General features: G+C 52.0%; 7 protein-coding genes across 7 annotated transcripts; 5 read left to right on the top strand and 2 right to left on the bottom strand.

Moving 5' to 3' along the window:
- Positions 1 to 2,087: 2,087 nt before the first annotated feature.
- N7509_011266 (RTP1-C1 domain-containing protein) lies at positions 2,088 to 4,763 on the top strand (the record flags this gene model as incomplete). Its single annotated transcript, XM_056635903.1, has 3 exons — positions 2,088 to 2,160; positions 2,217 to 2,802; positions 2,858 to 4,763. The coding sequence occupies 3 exons, from the start codon at positions 2,088 to 2,090 to the stop codon at positions 4,761 to 4,763; spliced, it is 2,565 nt and encodes an 854-aa protein (XP_056486523.1).
- A 44-nt stretch (positions 4,764 to 4,807) lies between these two features.
- Positions 4,808 to 5,647, top strand: N7509_011265 (uncharacterized protein; the record flags this gene model as incomplete). The annotated part of the gene is made up of 1 exon (XM_056635902.1): positions 4,808 to 5,647. One exon carries the CDS (start codon positions 4,808 to 4,810, stop codon positions 5,645 to 5,647), a length of 840 nt encoding a protein of 279 aa, XP_056486522.1.
- Positions 5,648 to 6,244: 597 nt separating this feature from the next.
- N7509_011264 (RNA lariat debranching enzyme) lies at positions 6,245 to 8,443 on the bottom strand (the record flags this gene model as incomplete). Its single annotated transcript, XM_056635901.1, has 3 exons — positions 6,245 to 8,149; positions 8,210 to 8,311; positions 8,405 to 8,443. The coding sequence occupies 3 exons, from the start codon at positions 8,441 to 8,443 to the stop codon at positions 6,245 to 6,247; spliced, it is 2,046 nt and encodes a 681-aa protein (XP_056486521.1).
- Positions 8,444 to 8,968: 525 nt separating this feature from the next.
- On the top strand, positions 8,969 to 9,547 carry N7509_011263 (ribonuclease P Rpr2/Rpp21/SNM1 subunit; the record flags this gene model as incomplete). Its single annotated transcript, XM_056635900.1, has 1 exon — positions 8,969 to 9,547. The coding sequence occupies one exon, from the start codon at positions 8,969 to 8,971 to the stop codon at positions 9,545 to 9,547; it is 579 nt and encodes a 192-aa protein (XP_056486520.1).
- Positions 9,548 to 9,736: 189 nt separating this feature from the next.
- Positions 9,737 to 12,903, top strand: canA (putative cullin binding protein CanA; the record flags this gene model as incomplete). Its single annotated transcript, XM_056635899.1, has 4 exons — positions 9,737 to 10,319; positions 10,342 to 10,363; positions 10,415 to 12,089; positions 12,148 to 12,903. The coding sequence occupies 4 exons, from the start codon at positions 9,737 to 9,739 to the stop codon at positions 12,901 to 12,903; spliced, it is 3,036 nt and encodes a 1,011-aa protein (XP_056486519.1).
- A 916-nt stretch (positions 12,904 to 13,819) lies between these two features.
- Positions 13,820 to 16,773, top strand: N7509_011261 (uncharacterized protein; the record flags this gene model as incomplete). The annotated part of the gene is made up of 3 exons (XM_056635898.1): positions 13,820 to 14,358; positions 14,445 to 16,145; positions 16,206 to 16,773. 3 exons carry the CDS (start codon positions 13,820 to 13,822, stop codon positions 16,771 to 16,773), a joined length of 2,808 nt encoding a protein of 935 aa, XP_056486518.1.
- A 510-nt stretch (positions 16,774 to 17,283) lies between these two features.
- On the bottom strand, positions 17,284 to 18,102 carry N7509_011260 (class I SAM-dependent methyltransferase; the record flags this gene model as incomplete). The annotated part of the gene is made up of 1 exon (XM_056635897.1): positions 17,284 to 18,102. The coding sequence occupies one exon, from the start codon at positions 18,100 to 18,102 to the stop codon at positions 17,284 to 17,286; it is 819 nt and encodes a 272-aa protein (XP_056486517.1).
- Positions 18,103 to 18,821: the final 719 nt, after the last annotated feature.

Raw genomic sequence — 18,821 nt, 5'->3', positions numbered from 1 at the left:
AATACCTAGTCGAGGGCATGCAGCAACAGAAATAACGTAGACAAGCCAAAGCTTTGATCCTCACTCGAGAGAGGTCCCACATTACTCTGCAGAACGCGTACATGCCGACAACCACTAAATACTGCAAATCGGATCGATCGGATGATGTAGCCACCGGAAAAAGAAATCGGGAGACATGAATGCCTTTGGACTTCGGCCGGAACCACTGTGATGTGTGAGCCAATATTAAGCGCTCTGCCGACCATGACAAGACGGAAAGGGTTGAGGAATATATGGTGACCAAGGTGAAGCTATGACGGACGTGAATGCAACCGCCCTCTTTCCGCACCCCTCAAAGGTAAATCGCGATTGGGCCAAGCCCTGATGATCAATCGAATAAACCTTGCAAGATCTTCATCTCCGCAGAATTGCACAAACAGCCATGCATTCGCATCGGCATCTAATCGAATAGATGGAGCCAGTTTCTTGTGCGTGGTACAGTACCCTCTGGGACAAGTTTTTGTTTCCTCCCCTGATCAACTGCAAGGTATCTCAGGGGGGCATTGGATAAATGAAGCGAACAAAGAGCATCCAGAAAAAACCGCTTCCGTCTTCCTGAGGAAGGAACAATGAACATATGAGTATATGCTATCGTTGATGTAGTCGGCGCCCATCAATCGATCTGCAAACTGATTCGCAGAGAGATGGCTGACACAGGGGGTCTGGATCTTCCGAGGAAGTCGAATTGGTGGCGGGTGCCATAAAACGAGGGACCTAGCTGCTCGAAGCTAAAGAATGGCAGTACCGAAAGGGTGAAAGAAGGGGGCAAGGTTTTCCAGGAATCTTCTCTGTGGGAACGCGCACGGGTCGGGCAACAGCTTTTGCGTACAGAGACGAAAAGAACGCAAACGAACAGAATCGAAAAACACCAAGCTAAAAGGGGGAAATGCATTGTCGGGCCGGAACGTGCCAACAGTCCAAAAGCTTTGATAATGAAATCAAAGAGTCATGGAGACAAACAAAATAGAAGAACCTCGCGACATTGATAACTATGAAAGTGCCTGGGACACGATCAGGGAGAAATACAATGATTCCGACGAGTGGATCCTTTCAAATTGAGCAACCATGCCGTGTGTAATCGAGACTGATGTGTTCTAGACGCCGCATTTCTGAACCAAATTAGTTGGTGCCCTAGGCATTCGATATCTGAACGCCGCAATTGATTCCGATCGGCAGCACTGTTGTTTGATCCCCCCAAAGACATCCTCTCATACCGAGGTGTCCGGCGCATTCCACCCTCATTTTCCTTCTGGTAGTGTGTCATTCAAAGCATAGGTTGACCATCCGATTGTGACCGGCATGCAAATCCAGCATAGGCAGAACCGACGCATCGCCCGTAGGGACGCTTGCATAGTAAAGCCGTCTTTTGTGCCCCGAAGAGCTCTGGCAATGTCGAGCAACTTTCGCATAACTGATCCATCACAGATCAATTGTACTAGTCATGATACCCGGCACGCTTTTTCTCCGTGAAACTGAGTCTCGAGAGACAACCGACTGGATAAGTCTTAGGGTTAGATCCCAACATCGCCCGGACGACAGATTAAGTTGCACTGAACAGAAAATGCCGAGGTCGGGTGATAGCCGGATCAAAGAGGGATTTGCTGTACTTGGATGCCTCAAAGGCAAGAAACTTGGGGATCCACATCCTCGATAAGACGTGACGAAACTCCGGCGTTGGTAAACAAAGCTTTGGAACAATGAAGATTTTGGGATTCAAGCGAATTCAAGATGATTGATCAACAGGGGTTCTGCCATCGCGATTGAGTATCTCTGGGGGTGTTGAAGAAAGTCGGCGAAAGCATTGTAGTAAACAAAAGGAGAGAGACTCGCCTTCTCCAGTGTATGGGCAGGCGCGTCGGCGGGCGCACCGAGGCGGATCACGCGACGGGTGATCACGTGATTAGCACACGAGCAGCGCCAGACCCGATTACTAAGCAGCATTCAACCCGCCAAGACCCGCGGCCCTCTTGGAGAAGCATTTCTGATGCTGGAAGAATCAACTCATCAGCGATGGATTTCGTGATGCTTTATCCCTTCCACTGTTCATGATGGAAGATCTCAGTAGGGTTCGGAAGGCGTTTGATGCCGCCAACGAATTTTTGAACCCGGTCCTGAATCGAGGTATGCGGCCGGAGCTTGTACTTTGATTTTGAACTCCGAGCTAATTCAATTCTAAGATGAAATACAAAAGTCCCAAGGCAGGGCGCTTCTAGATATTCTCAGCCAATCTACAGAAAATGTAGACGTTGAGGATGGTCTCAAAAGGCGGACCGTTGTAGGTCAGGCATTAGATATCCTGAACCGGATCCATACGTCCTTCGCAACACCAGCCGGGGATCAAGAGCCGGTGGAAGATGTAATTCCCGTCGACGAAGATCCGGCCTTGGAAGATGCAAAGCGCCGTCGACTGTTACATGCATTACTGGACTTGATATCTTTGGAAGGAATTTATCCCTCTCTTTCATCAGGAGTTGGTATTCCATTGCAACAGAGAGTGATTTCGGTGCTGCCAGCTGGCGTGATTGCGAAGCAGACAGCTATCCCTGCTAGTAGCAGACCTCACGATGAGGTTCTTCTTCGTCAGATCATGAATGTTACTCTCAAAATAATGCTAGACCCCACGCCGAGCATTCAGCCGGTCATTCGAGGCCGCATCTTGAGTGACATGATTAGCGCCACAGCGGACCTGGCCTTCAACCCGAATATCGCATCCTCGTCTGATCGAGGCAATTTCAAGAGTGGGTTTCTGAAGATCATTGAAGAGTATGTTATGTCAAGACAAAACCTCAATACCAACTTTGATGCTGACCCATTGAAGGACACCTAGTGCCGCTCTTTTGCCGACATTGTCCAGCTTTCTCCAATCAGACCCAACAGATTGGTTTAAAGCCACAATTTCGGGCCAAATCGCGCGGACACCACTGCGTCAGGGCGGGGTTCTACAAACAATCATGTTCATTGCCTCTCAGTTTGCTCCGTCCCTCGGACAAGAAGCACAGAGCGAGTCATCAAATGGGCCGCATTTTACAGTTCAAGCTATTATGCAAATATCTCGATTGCTATCATCTGTTCCCCAGGACATCGAGCCTACTTTATACTTCACCAATATTGCTCCTCAGCTTCTGGCATTGCTAGATGGTCCTGACCCAGATTTGAAGAAAACGGCTTCTTATAGTATTGGAAATGGAATACTGGGAAAGCGTGCTTATGGCGCACCCGGAACAATTGGCCATTCTATCTTCGTGGAGCCAGTATTCGCAGCTCTGACCGCAGAGCTAAACGACAAATCAATGTCATGGTTGGCACACTACGCGGATATTGAGGGTTCTTCCTCAATGAAGACTGAAGAGATGAACTCGGAATACACACTCGTGGAGGGAGACATGGTCCACCTCGCGATAGAGAGACTGAGAAGCCTGGCTCTCCAACATCCGAACCCCGGCCTTGTCAAGAGAATTGTCTATCCAATTCTTCTTCCTCTTTGGGGCTTGATTTGTTATGCCCAAGAGAAACAACTCAAGGAATACCAGGAAAGGATTTTTGAACTTCTGCAGACATATTTCAGCATATCGGTGGGCGTGCAGCCTCTGAAGAAGCTCGTCGATCACCTTCTCTGGGACAGGGGTGCAACTTGGACTTATTCCACGAACCAACAAGGACAAATCCTTTTGACCAGGCGAACAGACCAACAAGATAACCATTCCAACATTATTCGAATGATTGACTCTCTACAAAGTCGCACCGACCTTTTCGTTAGTCTGCTTGGCTCTGACCCTAGTGGCGAGGAACACACTGGCGATATTTTCCTCTACGTGAGTGAGAAATGGCTGGTGAAATCGAACAACGCTGGCAACTCCACCGAGAACGAGAGAATTGGCGAGTCAGAAAATATCATCCAAAAGCTTGTCAGCGCCAAGGTGGCCGAGAAACTACTCGACACTTTCAAGGATACTTTGTCTCGTCGGCCTTTACGAGTGCTGGAACTCATAAAGCAGGTTGTTGATGGCGAATTGCATAGGCTTGGTGGTCAAGCTTCAACCAAGGGAGATCAGAAGGGCAAGGTTTCACTATCATCTCTTGCCAGCATTGTTCCAGAAAAAGACACACAGGAAGAGGGTACATCTGACAACGAAACATCTGAATCCCTTTCTACCGCGTTCAGCCTTTTATCTACAATTATCGCATCTCCTGAATTCACCACCTCGCCCGAAACTCAACCTCCGCTACAGGCCATCAAGGACCGATTGGATCAACTCATCCCGCTCCTCCCGCCCGCACTAGCGAAACCAGCAACCACATCATCCATGCTGGTAGAGATCCAGCTCACCCACCCAGAACATGACGAAACAAAGCCACCCCCTCCGCACCTCGCCGACCTTGATACACACCGACAGGCTTTGACAAACCTCAACTCGGACCTCCCACCCGTTCAAGCAGAGGGCTTCTCGCTACTCTCAAAGCTAGTATTGAAGGGATCTCCCGTCCTCGACATTCCATCCACATTGACTCTCCTCTTATCAATCATCACGGACACCAGTTCCTCCGCCGCAAATGAAGAATTCATCTACCTCAACGCGATAAAGCTCATCGGAACTTTGGCCTCGCGGCATCCACGAACAGTCGTGAAAACCCTCGTCGAAAGCTACGCCGACAAAACCGAACAAAGAGCCCTAGACCAGCGACTGAAAATCGGCGAATCACTCTCCGAACAGTCCAAGACCTAGGCGAAGCATTATCCGGCCCAACAGCCAAAATCCTCGGCGACGTCATGATAACAGTCGCAGGACGACGAGGCCGCAAACCCGAATCGCAGAAAGAGCGCAAATCACAACTGGAAAAAGAGCGGCGCCAACGAGAGCGCGAAGAGCGCAAGCAGAGAGAACCGGCCATGCCTGAAGGGTGGAAGTTCTCAACGGGACCAACCGACTCCAAAAAGGACGCAGAAGCCGAGGAAGATTCCGATACCGAGACGCCGGAACAATCTGCCCACGCTGCGAATATCGTCGCCGCATGGGCGGCGGGTGCATCGTCGGATGATGAACCGGATGACCTTCGTGTTCGCGCATCTGCGCTCTCTATTCTTGCCTCTGCCGCCCAGGTAAATATCATTGGTCTCGGAGCAAGAATATTATCGTCAGCAGTGGATTTGGCCCTCTCAACGCTGACACTGGAACAATCGCCCGAAAGTGCCATCCTGCGCCGTGCGAGTGTGATTCTTATCCTCGACATCCTCAAGGCGCTCGACTCAGCCCGGGAAGCGCAACGAGGAAAGGAAATTGGCTTTGGGTTCTCGTTGACGGATTCTATAGGCGGATTTGGCTCGCAAGATACGGACACGCATGGTGTATCGACCATCGGCAACGTACCTCACATGCTACGGACGCTGGGCTATGCCGAGAGTAAAGAGACTGATCCGATTGTGCGTGGGCATCTGCGTGCTCTCATCGAGAGCTTGGAGGCTTGGTTGGAGAAGTCTTTGATGTGGGGGATTGGTGTGCAATCTGATGGTGATGAACCGAGGCTCGAACTGGGTGATCGGATTGCTGGTTTAAACGTCGATCCTTTGGCTGGAGGGTCGGGTAGGCCGCGTATCGAAGAGATTGAGTAGATAGCTGTTTCGTTCTCCCCAAATGAACTTCGTTTTAGCCTTCACATGGAGCTTAGCAGTACTCGGTAACTAAAAGGAACTTGAATTTTGAATAAGAAAGTTCAATTGGAGAGAACTAGAAGAAATATGAGAACAAACTAAAGGGGGAATCATTCTTGATGAAGGTCATAACAGTCATTCTCACAGAGCCGATCGACACAAAGATAAAAACACGAACTTGAGAAGCAGTAGAAAAACAACCACAGAGTGGAAAAGGAACTGATTCACGCCACAGACCCCAAATCACGGAGCGTCAACAGAAGTACATCAAAACGAACAGGGGATATTACGGGTGGAAAAAAGCCCCATGGAATGGAGAATCAGCAGACACTGAGATGAAAAAGCACAGTAAAGTAGAAAAAAAAAGAACAACACCAGAGAACAGATTGGTATCCCCATGAACATGCTCACGGGAAAGTATTTCACACCGAATTGCTGAACTGACCGATAGTTTGAAGGATCATATGAAATGCTGTCAGTGATACGGAAGTTGGATATTCGAAGGACCATGTGAGATGATGCCAGTGATGAGAAAAATGTGGCAGCGGCCTAGACCTTTCACTGGGTTCCGCGTCCAGATCCGCGGTGACCACCGCGGTGACCACGACGGCCACGGCCCCTGTGGCCACCACGGCGGCCTGTACCTCGGTGACGATCCTCGTCACCGTTCGCCATCTGGGTGGCAGGAACGCTGGAGTAGTTGATGAATCGCTGTTCTTCGTTCAGGTAGAATTTGTTGTCGATCTGAAGCAACTCGCAGAACTCCGCGGTCTGGAGGTTTGGGAACTCCATCGGCATGGTAGGATGTTGAATGTCGCCAGTCGGGGTGGAGCGGGGGGCGGAGCGGGTGAAATTGTAGGGGACGTTCATCAGTCCCTTCTGAACAAGGTTTTCTTCGACCCAGCTTTCCTGCTCTTGGATACGAGGAAGGTATTCATTCTCACCGAGGTCATCCGGGATTCTGGCATTCTTGTCTCCCAGGACAAGGTCGTCGGCGAAGACACGAGTGATGGCCAGCCATTCTTTATCGTACTGAAGACGATAAGGCTTGCAAACATTGACGTTTGATTGGTCCGAGACAGGCGCAATACTGAGGAGCTTCACAAAAGCATTGTGATTGTTGGGCTTGTCGAGTGCCAGGAACTTTGTGAGCTTGTTGTCAATGGCCTCTGGGTGTGCCATGGGTTGCCGGGTAGTCTTGGGTGGGGGGCGTGCGAACGCGGCGGGGAGTTTGGTACGCATGTTCTCGGAGACAGCCTGGTCCACAAGAGACATTTGAGTGTTGGAGGGGGCACCCTCGTTAGCACCGTCGGTACCAGCCTGGAGACAAATGTTGCGAGTTCCAGTGGTCGTAGCCTCGAGATCAGCTTGCTGATCCGTTCCGAATGAGGTGAGCTCGGATTGTTTGTTGGTCGATGAAGTGGTGGTGTCCTCATGAGAGGAATCGTTCTCCGAATCGAGGTCAATCTCATCATCATTCTTGACTCGCTTGTTGGCATAAACAAGTGAATCTTGTTGATCGGCGGACTTGCCAGAAGACAAGTGCTTCCAGGTCACATCGACGTCGGTGTTAGGTCGCTCCACTTCCTTGCGATGGGCCAAGTCCAGAAACTCTTGTTGGCGAATTTTGCTGTCGCACTTTTGGAAGGTTCCCCAGGCTGCAAGGCGATCGGCCTGTTCGCCGTGAGGGGCCAGATTCTGGTTTCCGTACGCAGCCATCATGGTGTTTGCAACGGGGCGTGAGTTCTCAGAAGAAACTTCAACAGCTGGGGAGGGCTTAAGAACTTCGGGTAGAACCTTGGGACTAGCCACCTCGACAGCCCAGACAGCAGGAACACCCGGGCTAGGCTCGACCCTCTTGGTCAGGACGTTGCCATGCGGGATGGTTGCGGCAAACTCGACATGGAGATGAGCAGAGAACCAGTAGCGGGGGCGAAGACGGTCCATGACCTCGCGAGCGGCCTGGTTTCCGAGTCTCCCGTGCTTCGAGTCCTCCTCAAAGTCCTTCTTTTTGCGGAAAAGGAGTTTGAAGTCACCAAAAATCTCGACCTGTTGAGGCCAGTCGTGGGACAAACCGATGTCGACTTGAGTGCGGATTTGGAGAAGCTTGCGAACATCGAGTTCGCGGACATGGAAGACGGAGTGGAGGTCTTCAGGGCGATATGGAATTCGCTCATGGTGGGTCTTGCGGTAGTCGTACCCCTTCCAGATGCCAGACATGCCGGAAATGCGGAGAGGGCCATAGCGAATGACATTCGCAGCACCGAGATAGTAGATGTTGTGAGCGATCCAACCACCGTAGTAGAGCTCAAACAAGTGGTTGCTCGCCTCGTGGTTGCCACCACAGAAGATGGTCAGGAACGGTGCCAGACGCTGACCACTGTAGTACTCGTGGTAGTCTCCCATTTTGCGAAATCTGCTGGGGACGGAAAGACACGCCGCATCGTCGGCGTTTCGGAGGGCCTGTCCGAGTTAGCTGATATTCCCTTGCCCGTGAAATGAAGGAATTGGTAGCAAACATACCTGGAAATCGCCACCGATAATGACGATGTCGACACCATCCCAGCCACGCTCAGCAGCAAACTTTTCGACAGTATCGTAGATTAGGTTCAGACTACCGTGGCCCTGCGATATCATCAGCATTGGAACAAGCAAAGACGCGATAAGATGTATGAGGCATTCTCAACACGTTTTATGGGAGTAAAAAGTTGAACTTACGCAGCCAACGGTTGCCACGCGCACTTCAGGGGCGTCCATGGCAGAGTCGGTAAAGAGAGATGTACACCAGAGGACAAAATAAGGACAAAATGGTGCAAGATAGGATATGTTTGAAAGGAGATGGTCAGGAAGAAGGTTGGGAGGGTACGAGAAGAAGAGAAAGAGACGAAGACAGAGTGAGCACCTTATGAAGAAATGTTCATAGGCAGCGAGGGTGGAGGGTGGAGGGTGGAGAGAGAGAGGGGGGGGGGGAGGGGGAGCAGAAGAGAAGGGGGGAAAGGGAAAGAGAGGTGGGCGACGGTGAGAGTGAATGTCAGTCGCAGTGAATTGTGAACAGTGAATGTTGGTGATGAATGTATTCACGGAAGGAGCGAATTTGACAGGCTGCGAAAAAGTGGAACCCACCGCGTACCTTCCTCAGCTTCCCCCAATTCACTATTCACAATTCACAATTCACTTTCGCTAGTTATTCACTGTGCATTGCAATCTACAATATACTGTCCTTATTGGAAGTTCTATTCACCACAATATCACAACACCGCAACACCACCATACCGCCATACAATGCCCCCAGTTGAGCCACCTCAATTGCGCTTCCTTAGTGACGCTGCTAATCTCCTGGGCTCAAGCAGCCCATCCACAACAGCCCATCTCTTAACGGCGCATACTCATATCCTACATGATGAATCCAAGTCGCTGACCCCACGCCAAACCAAGCATCATTGCGCCGGCTGTGGTAGTCTTAGGATATGTAATGCTTCTAAGCCCACAGTGGTAAAGACCAAACAGAAATCCCGTACCGCCATTCGCGGGACTGCTACAGTCCACAAATGCGTACGCTGTAATCAACGCGCCGTCATTCCACGCAGAAGATCCGCCCCAAGGGCTCCCTCAAAGGCTCCTTCTCGTGTGTCTACAGCTACAGCCGTAGATTCGGCAGCTTCGGCAGCTTCTACACCCTCAATCTCTTCACAACAGGATCTTCCCGCCATCGCATCCACCACTGCCTCGACCGAGAAAACGGTGGAAAATGCCAGCAGTAAGAAACGAGCCAAGGCTAGAAAACAAGGAGGTCTCCAAGCTCTACTGGCAGCAAAGAAAAGCACCCAACCCTCACTCGACCTACTCGATTTTTTGCAGTAGACCTCGAAGCATCAAATCCGGCCGAACCTTCTTCCGGGCGCGGCTCTAACGCGGGGCGATGACCGCGGAGCTCCTCTCAGGACTTGCAACCTCCACCGCCAGCTTTGGTGTTGATCCCTACCAAACCTCCACCTTTCTTTCCTTCCGACTACTTCACCCCCCATACGCTATTGCGTGGAATTGACAATCATGTCAGTCTACTCGCATGACGAGGAACATGACCCTCAAGCGGACGAGCTCCGCGAGACAGCCCTGGTCACGCTCGAGGCCTTGATTAGCTCTTGCAACCAGCAAATGCTGCCATACCTGGCCAACACGACCCAAGCTGCCCTCCGGTTCCTTAAATACGACCCCAATGTCGCCGAAAACGAAGACGATGAAGAAATGGGTGGGACCCAGGACGACGGAAGCGACGACGATGCCACCGAGGAGCCTGACATGAGTGACGATGAATTTGAGGATTTCGAAGAGGAGGATGGATATAGTGATATCGATGATATGAGTTGGAAGGTCCGCCGTTGTGCTGCCAAGCTCCTCTACTCCCTGATCTCGACCTATGGCCACAGTCGTGCCCTCGATGACTCCGCCTTATACCAGAAGATTTCGCCGGCCTTGATCTCTCGAATCAGTAAAGAACGAGAGGAGAGCGTGAAGCTGGAGGTTGTGTCAACTCTCACTGCCCTTGTCCGCAAGACCAGTGAGGGCTCTGTCATCGTCACCTCGAACGGCTTTCTAGAGGCGGTCGGAGGATCCAAAAACTCCCGCAAGCGCCGTCGCCAGGACAGCGATGCCAGTATGGTCGACTTCGAACCCAGCGTTGGCACATCCTCCGCGATCGACTCGCCATTCGCACCATCCTCGCCCAAGTCTGGCCCCCCAGGCTGACCTAGCTCGATCTGTGCCATTGGTTGTCCAGAGCTTGGTGAAAGTGTGGAAGCAAGCCTCTATGCCTCTCCGCCAGGCCGTCATTGTACTTCTGAAAAGCCTCTCCCTGGTTCGATATGGTGGACTGGCCGATCATCTGCAGCAGATCGAGGATCTCATCGCGGATGCTCTCAAGACATCTTCTCTCTCGGGAAGCTCTACTACTCATGCTGGTGCTGCTGTTAGCGCAGGTACCTTGCAGATCGAAACACTGGGTCTTGTCTCCGCTATTGCTGAAACACACATGTCTGACGCCCTACTTCCTTTCCTCATTGCTCTAGTCCCCGGCGTGGTGGCAGCCGTCAATGAACGAAATTACAAGGTCAGCAGCGAGGCACTTGGCGCGGTCGAACAAATAGTCAAAGCTCTTACGCCCCCTCGTGTGTCTGCCAATGCTTCCGATGTCTCTATGCAGCTAGTGACACTGTACGACGTGATCCTGGCTCGTATTACTGACACCAGTGCCGACCTGGAAGTTCGACAGCGCGCTATCCATGTCTTTGGTGTGCTTCTAGCACGCACCTCTGGCGATAGAGGCGTTGACTACCTTTCTGGAGACCACCGTTCCAGAGGTCTCGCCGTGTTGGCAGACCGAGCGAAGAATGAAACCACTCGCCTGTCTGCTGTTCGGGCGATTGATGATGTGCTTGTCTTGGCCAATCGCAAGGAGGATATCGAGGCCAATTGGGTCAATGAGGTGACCCATGAACTTGGCTCCAACCTCAGGAAGTCCGATCGTGCACTTCGGGGCTCATGCCTCGAGGCTCTTCGAAGTCTGGCTATGAACTCCTACACCCGAACTCAGCTCACCCCGCAAACAATGACATCGCTTGAGGCCGCTCTCCTGCCTTTGCTCTCGGCACCTGATTTTCATCTCCTCACACCGACACTTATTATCATCGCCAAACTTGTGCCTGCCGATTCCAAATCCCTTGTGAACGAGGCTTTGATTGTCGCGATCTGCTCTATCGTGAAGCAGCCGCTCATCGGCACTGTCCTGAAAGCTCTACTTCTCCTTGTTAAGGTCATTGGAGAAGAAGGAGCGGGGGCACAGCTGATGCAAAATCTTCTACAGAATGTCGGCATCACTGGCGATTCTTCCGTTGTAGGACGGGCCATTGGTACACTGTTGGTCCACGGCGGATCTAACCTTGGAGTTACAATGGATGATTTCTCCACCGAGCTGCGCACTGCGGAGGACGATAGCCGGAAATGTCTTGCTCTTGCCATCTTGGGTGAGATCGGTCTACGCATGGGCGCTGAATGCTCCCTGACCCCCGATCTCTTCATCGCTCATTTTGGGTCTTCCTCTGACCATGTCCGCTTGGCTGCTGCGACCGCTCTCGGAAATGCCGCTGCCGGCAGTGTCAAGGCATACATTCCCATCATCCTCAATGGCCTGGACAAATCCAACGGCCAAAGTTACCTCCTGCTGCATTCCGTGCGGGAGCTGCTGCAGCACCCCGAAGTTGTTCGCCCCGACCTTGCTCCATCTGCACTCAAACTATGGCAAGCACTTCTCGTCGTCTCGGAAGAGGAAGACAACCGTGCTGTTGGCGCTGAGTGCGTTGGCCGACTTGCTCTGATTGATCCCGCGTCGTACATTCCCCACTTCCAGGTATGTTTTCCCTGTTCCTCCCTCCATCCCAAGTTCTTTTCTAATCCAGCCATCTTAGGAGTACATGTCCAACTCCAACCCCGTCATCCGAGGCGTCGTCATCTCCGCCTTCCGCTACACACTTGCCGACTCGAGCAACGCCTACAATGATGTGCTGCGGCCGCTCATGGTACCCCTACTAACCAGCATGCTCGGCGAGAAGGATCTGGGCAACCACCGCCTCGCGCTGACCACGCTCAACTCTGCGATCCATAACAAGATGGCACTAGTGCTGCCGCACCTGGGCGAGTTGCTGCCAGCAGTCTTCGGCGACACCCAGATCAAGCCAGAGCTCATTCGCGAGGTGCAGATGGGACCTTTCAAGCACAAGGTTGACGATGGTCTGGATCTACGAAAGAGTGCCTATGAAACCCTCTACGCGTCATTGGATACCTCTTTCGCGCGGACCCACATGGCCGAGCTGTTCGATCGGGTCATTGCCGGAGTGGAGGATGAGCAGGATATCCGGGCGATCAGCAATTTGATGACCGTACGACTCATCAAGATTGCACCGGAGGAGACGGAACGCCGATTAGACGCATTGTCGGAGCGATACACGACTGTGCTCTCGTTCAAGCCGAAGGACAACGCCGTCAAGCAAGAACTGGAGAAGGCACAAGAGGCGTCCTTGGGAATCCTGAAGATTACCAAGGAGCTGAGCAAGGCATTTCCGGGAGCCGAGGCATCGAGCGAACTTCACAAGTGGAAGGGATATCTGGAGTGGGTTCGCAAGACTTTTGCGTCGCAGTACCAGACGCTGGAGACCGAATTTTGAATTTCAAAAGTGGTTGCCTAGACCCGTCAGGGGTTGGCGTGGAGCCTCGTGAGGACCAGTCTGGTCGCTATGATCATGATGAATGAATGCATTTGTTAGTTGTACATCGAGGTATTCCCGTAGGATTTTCAATTAGTGTAATGCTTGGCCGGACAAGCATGTGTGTGAGATCTAAGCCTGAGGATAAGCCCTGGAGGACGATCCTGCCAACCCAACGAACGATGCCAAGGTGGTTGGCCCCCACGCGGGCGGGACCCTCTACTCCACCGCGTCGGACCTGCCGGGCAGAGTGATGTGCACTGCGAGTGATCTTCATAGGGCGTTCTTGGATATCGTTGCTGCCGTGGTGTATTCTAGTTGGGTCATGAATATTGCGTCAATTGAGAATGCTAGAAATACGAGTAATACCATGTAGTACTGTACAGTACACGTCGAGCCCCACTATTTATAGAAGCACCGCAAGGACGGACTCAGTATGATAGATCGACATTCGAAGGATGGCGATATAATACTAGTAGGTAGTAATAGTACAGAGTACCAGGTAGCTGGAAGACAGATTGATCCAATTTAATAAAATCTAGCAATTGACACTATTGTTCCAGTCTAGCACGGCTTCCCAGTACTTCACTAATAAGCTTATACGGGTTAGTCTTTGGCGGCAGACACTATAATGACGAGATGATGATTGGTGGACACGCCATGGGCGCAGGGGTCTGAGAGTTTGACATGACGAGGGGTTCCGAAGATGGAATTCTGAAACGAGAGAATAGACGAACGAGAAGGCCAGGCAGTGCAGAGGAATACGAGGCTGAAGGCCTTAGCTGTGGGGCGTAGACTGGTGTACATGCTCCGTCCTCCGCCCTCCGTCCACCGAGGCTGACTTGGCCAAGACCCAAAGTGGCCCCCAAAAGGGGCAATGGGCCTTGTGCGTGGTCGACCAAACAGAACTCTCGACTCCCTGGACCCTGCAAATCTTCGCTGTTGGCGCCCTGTCGGGGCTCTGCTTACTCCGCGCTCTCCCTTTTACTTTTACTTTTACTCTCGTTTCAATCTCTTCGTCCATCTTTCCCCTTCCCCGATCGCCGAGGAATGGAGTGTTGCGCCTAGTCGACTCAATTCCGCATCGATCGCGACGATGATCACCATGAAATACCAGCTACCGCACTTTCTGCGGGAATTCATCCGCCTCTTCATTAACCCCATCACCTGGGTCGACGTCTACTGGCCAGCCTCGCGCAAATACTTCTTCTCCCTCCTCTTCATTGGAGTCGTCTGCGCCAAAGTCCTCCATCTCTACTCCCATATCACCTCCCTCACCCTCGGCCGCTTTCTCCTCTGGGGTCCGACCTTTGTTGTCCAAGATGTCGCCTGTGTCCTGATCGCCCAGCTCCTATGTCAAAAATTCCACAATCGGTGGTACCGGGCGCTGGCCGCCCCTATCATGATCTTTGCGAGGTATGTTTGCCCCTGATTGCCGCCGGGCGGATGAAGAACCCGCCGAATCGCGTGCCCCCGAATGAAGCTAATTGTCGCGTGTCCAGTTTGATGATCTCCGGACTTGCCGCCGCCAACATATCCTTCTACATTCAAACCGGTGCCGAAATTCACTGGCGACAAGCACACTCCTTCCACCGCGACGCCGCCTCCGTGAAAACCCTCCTGACCGGTCTGGCCGGTATTGTCATTGGCCAGGTCATATTTACCGTGACCGCTTGGTTCGCTACACCCTACTTGTATAACTGGGTTCGGGCAGGTGTCCGGATCCTGAGGGCCGCAGTTGAGCCTGCCTGTGTCTGCTGCAAGCGCCGCTCAAAATCCACACCCAAAAATTACGAACGGGTGGCATATGATGATTGGGATGAGGAGAACGGCGAGTCCGAGGCCATGCTCGGTCTCAATGACCCAACGAAGCCCCTGCCTCCTCTCCCGGAATCCTCGCAGAGACGGAAGCCTGCTCTGCTGCTCCGAATTATCGTCGGTGTGGCATTCTTGTTCCTAGTCCTGCTCCGCGTCGCTCGCCCTTCAGAGACCGCTTACACTTTCCTCTCGCAAACCGTCATTATTACGCCATTCGAGAAGATCGATCGAAACCAGACCTCCGCCGTCGACGTACCCGATCTCGAAGGTGACTGGAGCTGGTTGTTCAACCACACCGCGCTGGGTGAACCTCCTAAATTCGACTGGCTGCCGGAGAAGAAGCTCAAGGGATTCCGGGATTGGTATACCAGCAAGCACGGCGAGAAACACCTCCACTACGACCCAGCCAAGGACCCGCTGAAGATATCCAACCTCGACAATGACATCCTCGAGCCGCTTCGTGAGGCGCTCAAGGGGGATGTGAAGATCAAGCACGTCTTTCTGTTCAAGCTGGAAAGTACGCGGGCCGATGTTTTTCCAATTCGCAAGGATTCCTACCCGGGTGAGCTCATTCAGAAGTCATATGGCGGGGAAATTCCCCAAGAAGTCGAGGAGCGACTAGCCAACTTGACCCGGAATGCGCAACGATTCACCAATACTCCCTCTGGTTTCAATGGCGAGGACAAGGTTGACCCGTACGGAGGTATGTTTATGCGCAATGCGTTCACAGGTGGCACGTTCACCCTGAAGAGTATCACAGCCAGTGTCTGCGGTGTTGCACCACTGGTCGCCGACTTCAATAAAGAATACCTTAATCATGTTTATAACCCATGCTTGCCACAAATCTTCACTGCTTTGAATCACTTGGACAACCGAACCCACCACAATCACACCAAAGCGGATGATTTCACCACCTGGCCATGGCACTCGACTTTCATGCAAAGTATCACCGACGACTACGATAACCAGGATAAGCTCATCCCCGCTCTCGGCTTCAAAGATAAGATCACCGATGCGAAGATCACTGAAGACTATGAGCACTCGAACAAAACTGCCCCAGAAAAGTACAACTTCTGGGGTTACCCTGAACACGAGCTCCGCAACTACTTCCTCCATGCGCTCAAGCATGCTGAAAAGAAGCACGAACGTCTTTTCATTACCCACTTGACTGGTCAAACCCACCACCCTTGGGACATGCCCGTTGGCGACGAGTACGAAGAGTATATCCACTCCAACCTGTTCAACCGTAACGGCCGAGTCAACAAATACTTCAACACTATAGGTGTCGCTGACAGGTGGTTGGGTGAAGTCGCCGAGGTCCTGGAAGAGGCTGGCGTGGCCAATGAAACTCTCTTCGTGATGGTGGGCGACCACGGCGTCAGTCTGTAAGTTCTAACCCCCCTTACCCCCAACCCTAATTCAAAGCCTGACTGTTATTTCTAAAGACTTGAGGACAATGGAGTGACCCCCTACGATGCTCCTCACGTGGCCAGCTTCAAGGTGCCGCTGGTTTTCTCTCACCCGATGCTCCCACCCATCAGCATCGACTCCCGGGTCACCTCGATGCAGATTGTGCCTACTATCATGGATCTGCTGAAGGAATCCGGCTCCCTGGGCGAGGATCAGGCAAAGGCCATTCAGGACATTCTACCTTTATACGAAGGACAATCAATGATTCGTGAAACGACCCCATCAAAGGATGGTAAGCGGGACTGGCAGTTCACCGTTATGAACACTGGTGGTACGTGGTTGGCCGTGCGATCTGCCGATAAACCCTACCGTGTGGTGGTCCCGCTCGTACCTGATGTTGAATGGCGATTCTCGAATGTCGAAACTGATCCCGAGGAGCTGCACGTCCAGGGGTCTTTCGAATTTTTGCCTCTGCTCTTCCAAGTTGCCCGAGACCACGATGATGATGCCGTCGAGTGGGTCAAGGAGGCAGCGCAAGTTACCAAGTGGTGGGTCAGTGAGAACTGGCGTCGCTACGAATACGAGCCCGAATCCGACTCTTGATTGTGAGATCCGAAGCGTGAAGAGGGCTCTTGATTTTAACATTAGGGCTGCGGTCGGGATGCGGTCGGGATACGAGTCGGCCCACGGCTACCGCGGCCCGGCCGAGGCCCGACCGCCCACCTGACCTGAGCAACATCGACAATCATTCATTCGCGCTTAGCAAAAAATCTAGCCTTGCTTGGTTAGCGATTGCTTTTCAATTCTTGCTTATTATTGCTTGACACTGGAGCATGACTTGAAACCCTTTGGGCGCGGACCTCAGCTCCCATTCCCCGAGGGCAATGGTCGTGCACAGTTTGCATTTACCCCATATCTCTTGGGAAATTACGGCGTTCTTGGATGGTGTACATATGAGGATCTGGGCTGTGATTTTAGGGCAACCATGTTTTGTACATTTAACGGCGACGATGTCTATCGATCAGATAATGACCTCGCCTACGGCACGAATGATAATAGACTTTCATCAATTGATTGAGTACCCAGCGCTAGTTACAACCGACCACATTCAATCTATTTCTTAAACGACAAAATCTCAGCACTAGGAATAGACAACCAAGCATCCTGATCCTCCCCCCACTCCTTCCAAGACTTTGAAACCCTCTCCAAGTCCTCCCCAGTCGCCAGGCCCCCCTCCAAGGCCGTCGATGAGAAACTGCTCTTCAACGCCCGCTCCTGCCAATTACCACTCCACCACGCAATCTCCTCCTTACTAGCATAACACCAATTCGTAACAGAAGATCTCACATCGTCCAATCCCGCCTTTCTACCCCAGACATGCAAGAAGCGCCCCGCATTGGGCTCGCCGCCATTAAACCTCGCAATCCGATCATACAACCCCTGCCACTCCGTGAGTCCAGGTAATTCGGGGTACCAAGCGAAAACCCCATAGTCCGCCTCACGAGCGGCAATAATACCGCCACTCTTAGCAACACGATTCATCTCCTTCAGTATGCCCACGGGGTCGGCAACATGCTGCAAAACCTGATGACAAAGCACGACGTCAAAAGACCCATCGTCAAACTTGAGACCATTCCCATCCCCTTCGACGAATTCGATATTCGTCACTCCTCGTGCGGATGCTAATTCACGAGCTTGCGTCAAGATCGTACCCGCGCGTTCAAGTCCCGTTACATGACCCTGGGGTACGTACTCGGCTAGATCGACGGTGATACTTCCGGGACCGCAGCCTATGTCGAGGATTTTCATGCTCGGCTTTAGGTATGGGAGGAGGAAGGAGACGCTGTTTTTGGCCGTGCGCGCGCTGTGGCTGCGGATTACTGAGGCGTGGTGGCCGTGTGTGTAGGTTGCTGCTTCGGTTTTGGTGGTCATTGTTGCGGTGGTGAAGGAATATTGGAAAGGTGCAGAGTGATTGAGAAAATATCTCCGTGTGAAGTTGAAGTTGCTTCAAGTTTGAAGGCCTGCTTTGCTTTGTTTTGAGAGTTATTTTACTGGTTGTGTTGTGGTTTTTCTGGGTTTATATACCTCGACCTGGAGATGATGTAGTGACTTTGACAGGGCCGATATCGGCGCTGCGTAATGGCGGCGGTTATTGACGCTTGGTTCATATTTGACACGGACAGCCCCATTGGTTGAATGGATGTGGATTATTGATGAATGATTCGCCGCTCGGACGGAGTTCTGAACCGACTCGCCGTTGTTGCGTGCATTACTTTGTGGTTTGGTGGTTGGTTCCGGGCGGGGCACTGACATGGATGAGTGTATACATACCCGCACGTGGAGGTTTGCAGTATGTTTTGGCTAGTTTTAAAGAACCAAGTTGAATTCTACTATTGTTAAGTTAATTAGATTAATCGTAATCCCTAGTCCCAAGGACCAGAGGCAATGTTTTCGTTGCTCGGACCTCCGCCGTGGCCATGCACCTGGGGTCTATCCGTCTCCATGTCTATGGGATAATAGTACAGAGGGCATCGAGGTCTTTCGGCATATTTAGCTGGCCTACTATAGCTAGATTCTCTAGCAAGTTAGAACCTCGGAGCAGCCTCGGTTGAATTCTCCTCCTCTGTGGATTGATCTGGCTGCAGATTATG

The sequence above is a fragment of the Penicillium cosmopolitanum genome, assembly GCF_028827165.1.
Source record: "Penicillium cosmopolitanum strain IBT 29677 chromosome Unknown utg000009l:1.0-9042332.0:1.0-9050551.0, whole genome shotgun sequence".
Lineage (NCBI taxonomy): Eukaryota > Fungi > Ascomycota > Eurotiomycetes > Eurotiales > Aspergillaceae > Penicillium > Penicillium cosmopolitanum.
The sequence above is the reverse complement of the archived record's forward strand: the minus strand, read 5'-3'. Positions and strand labels throughout refer to the sequence as shown.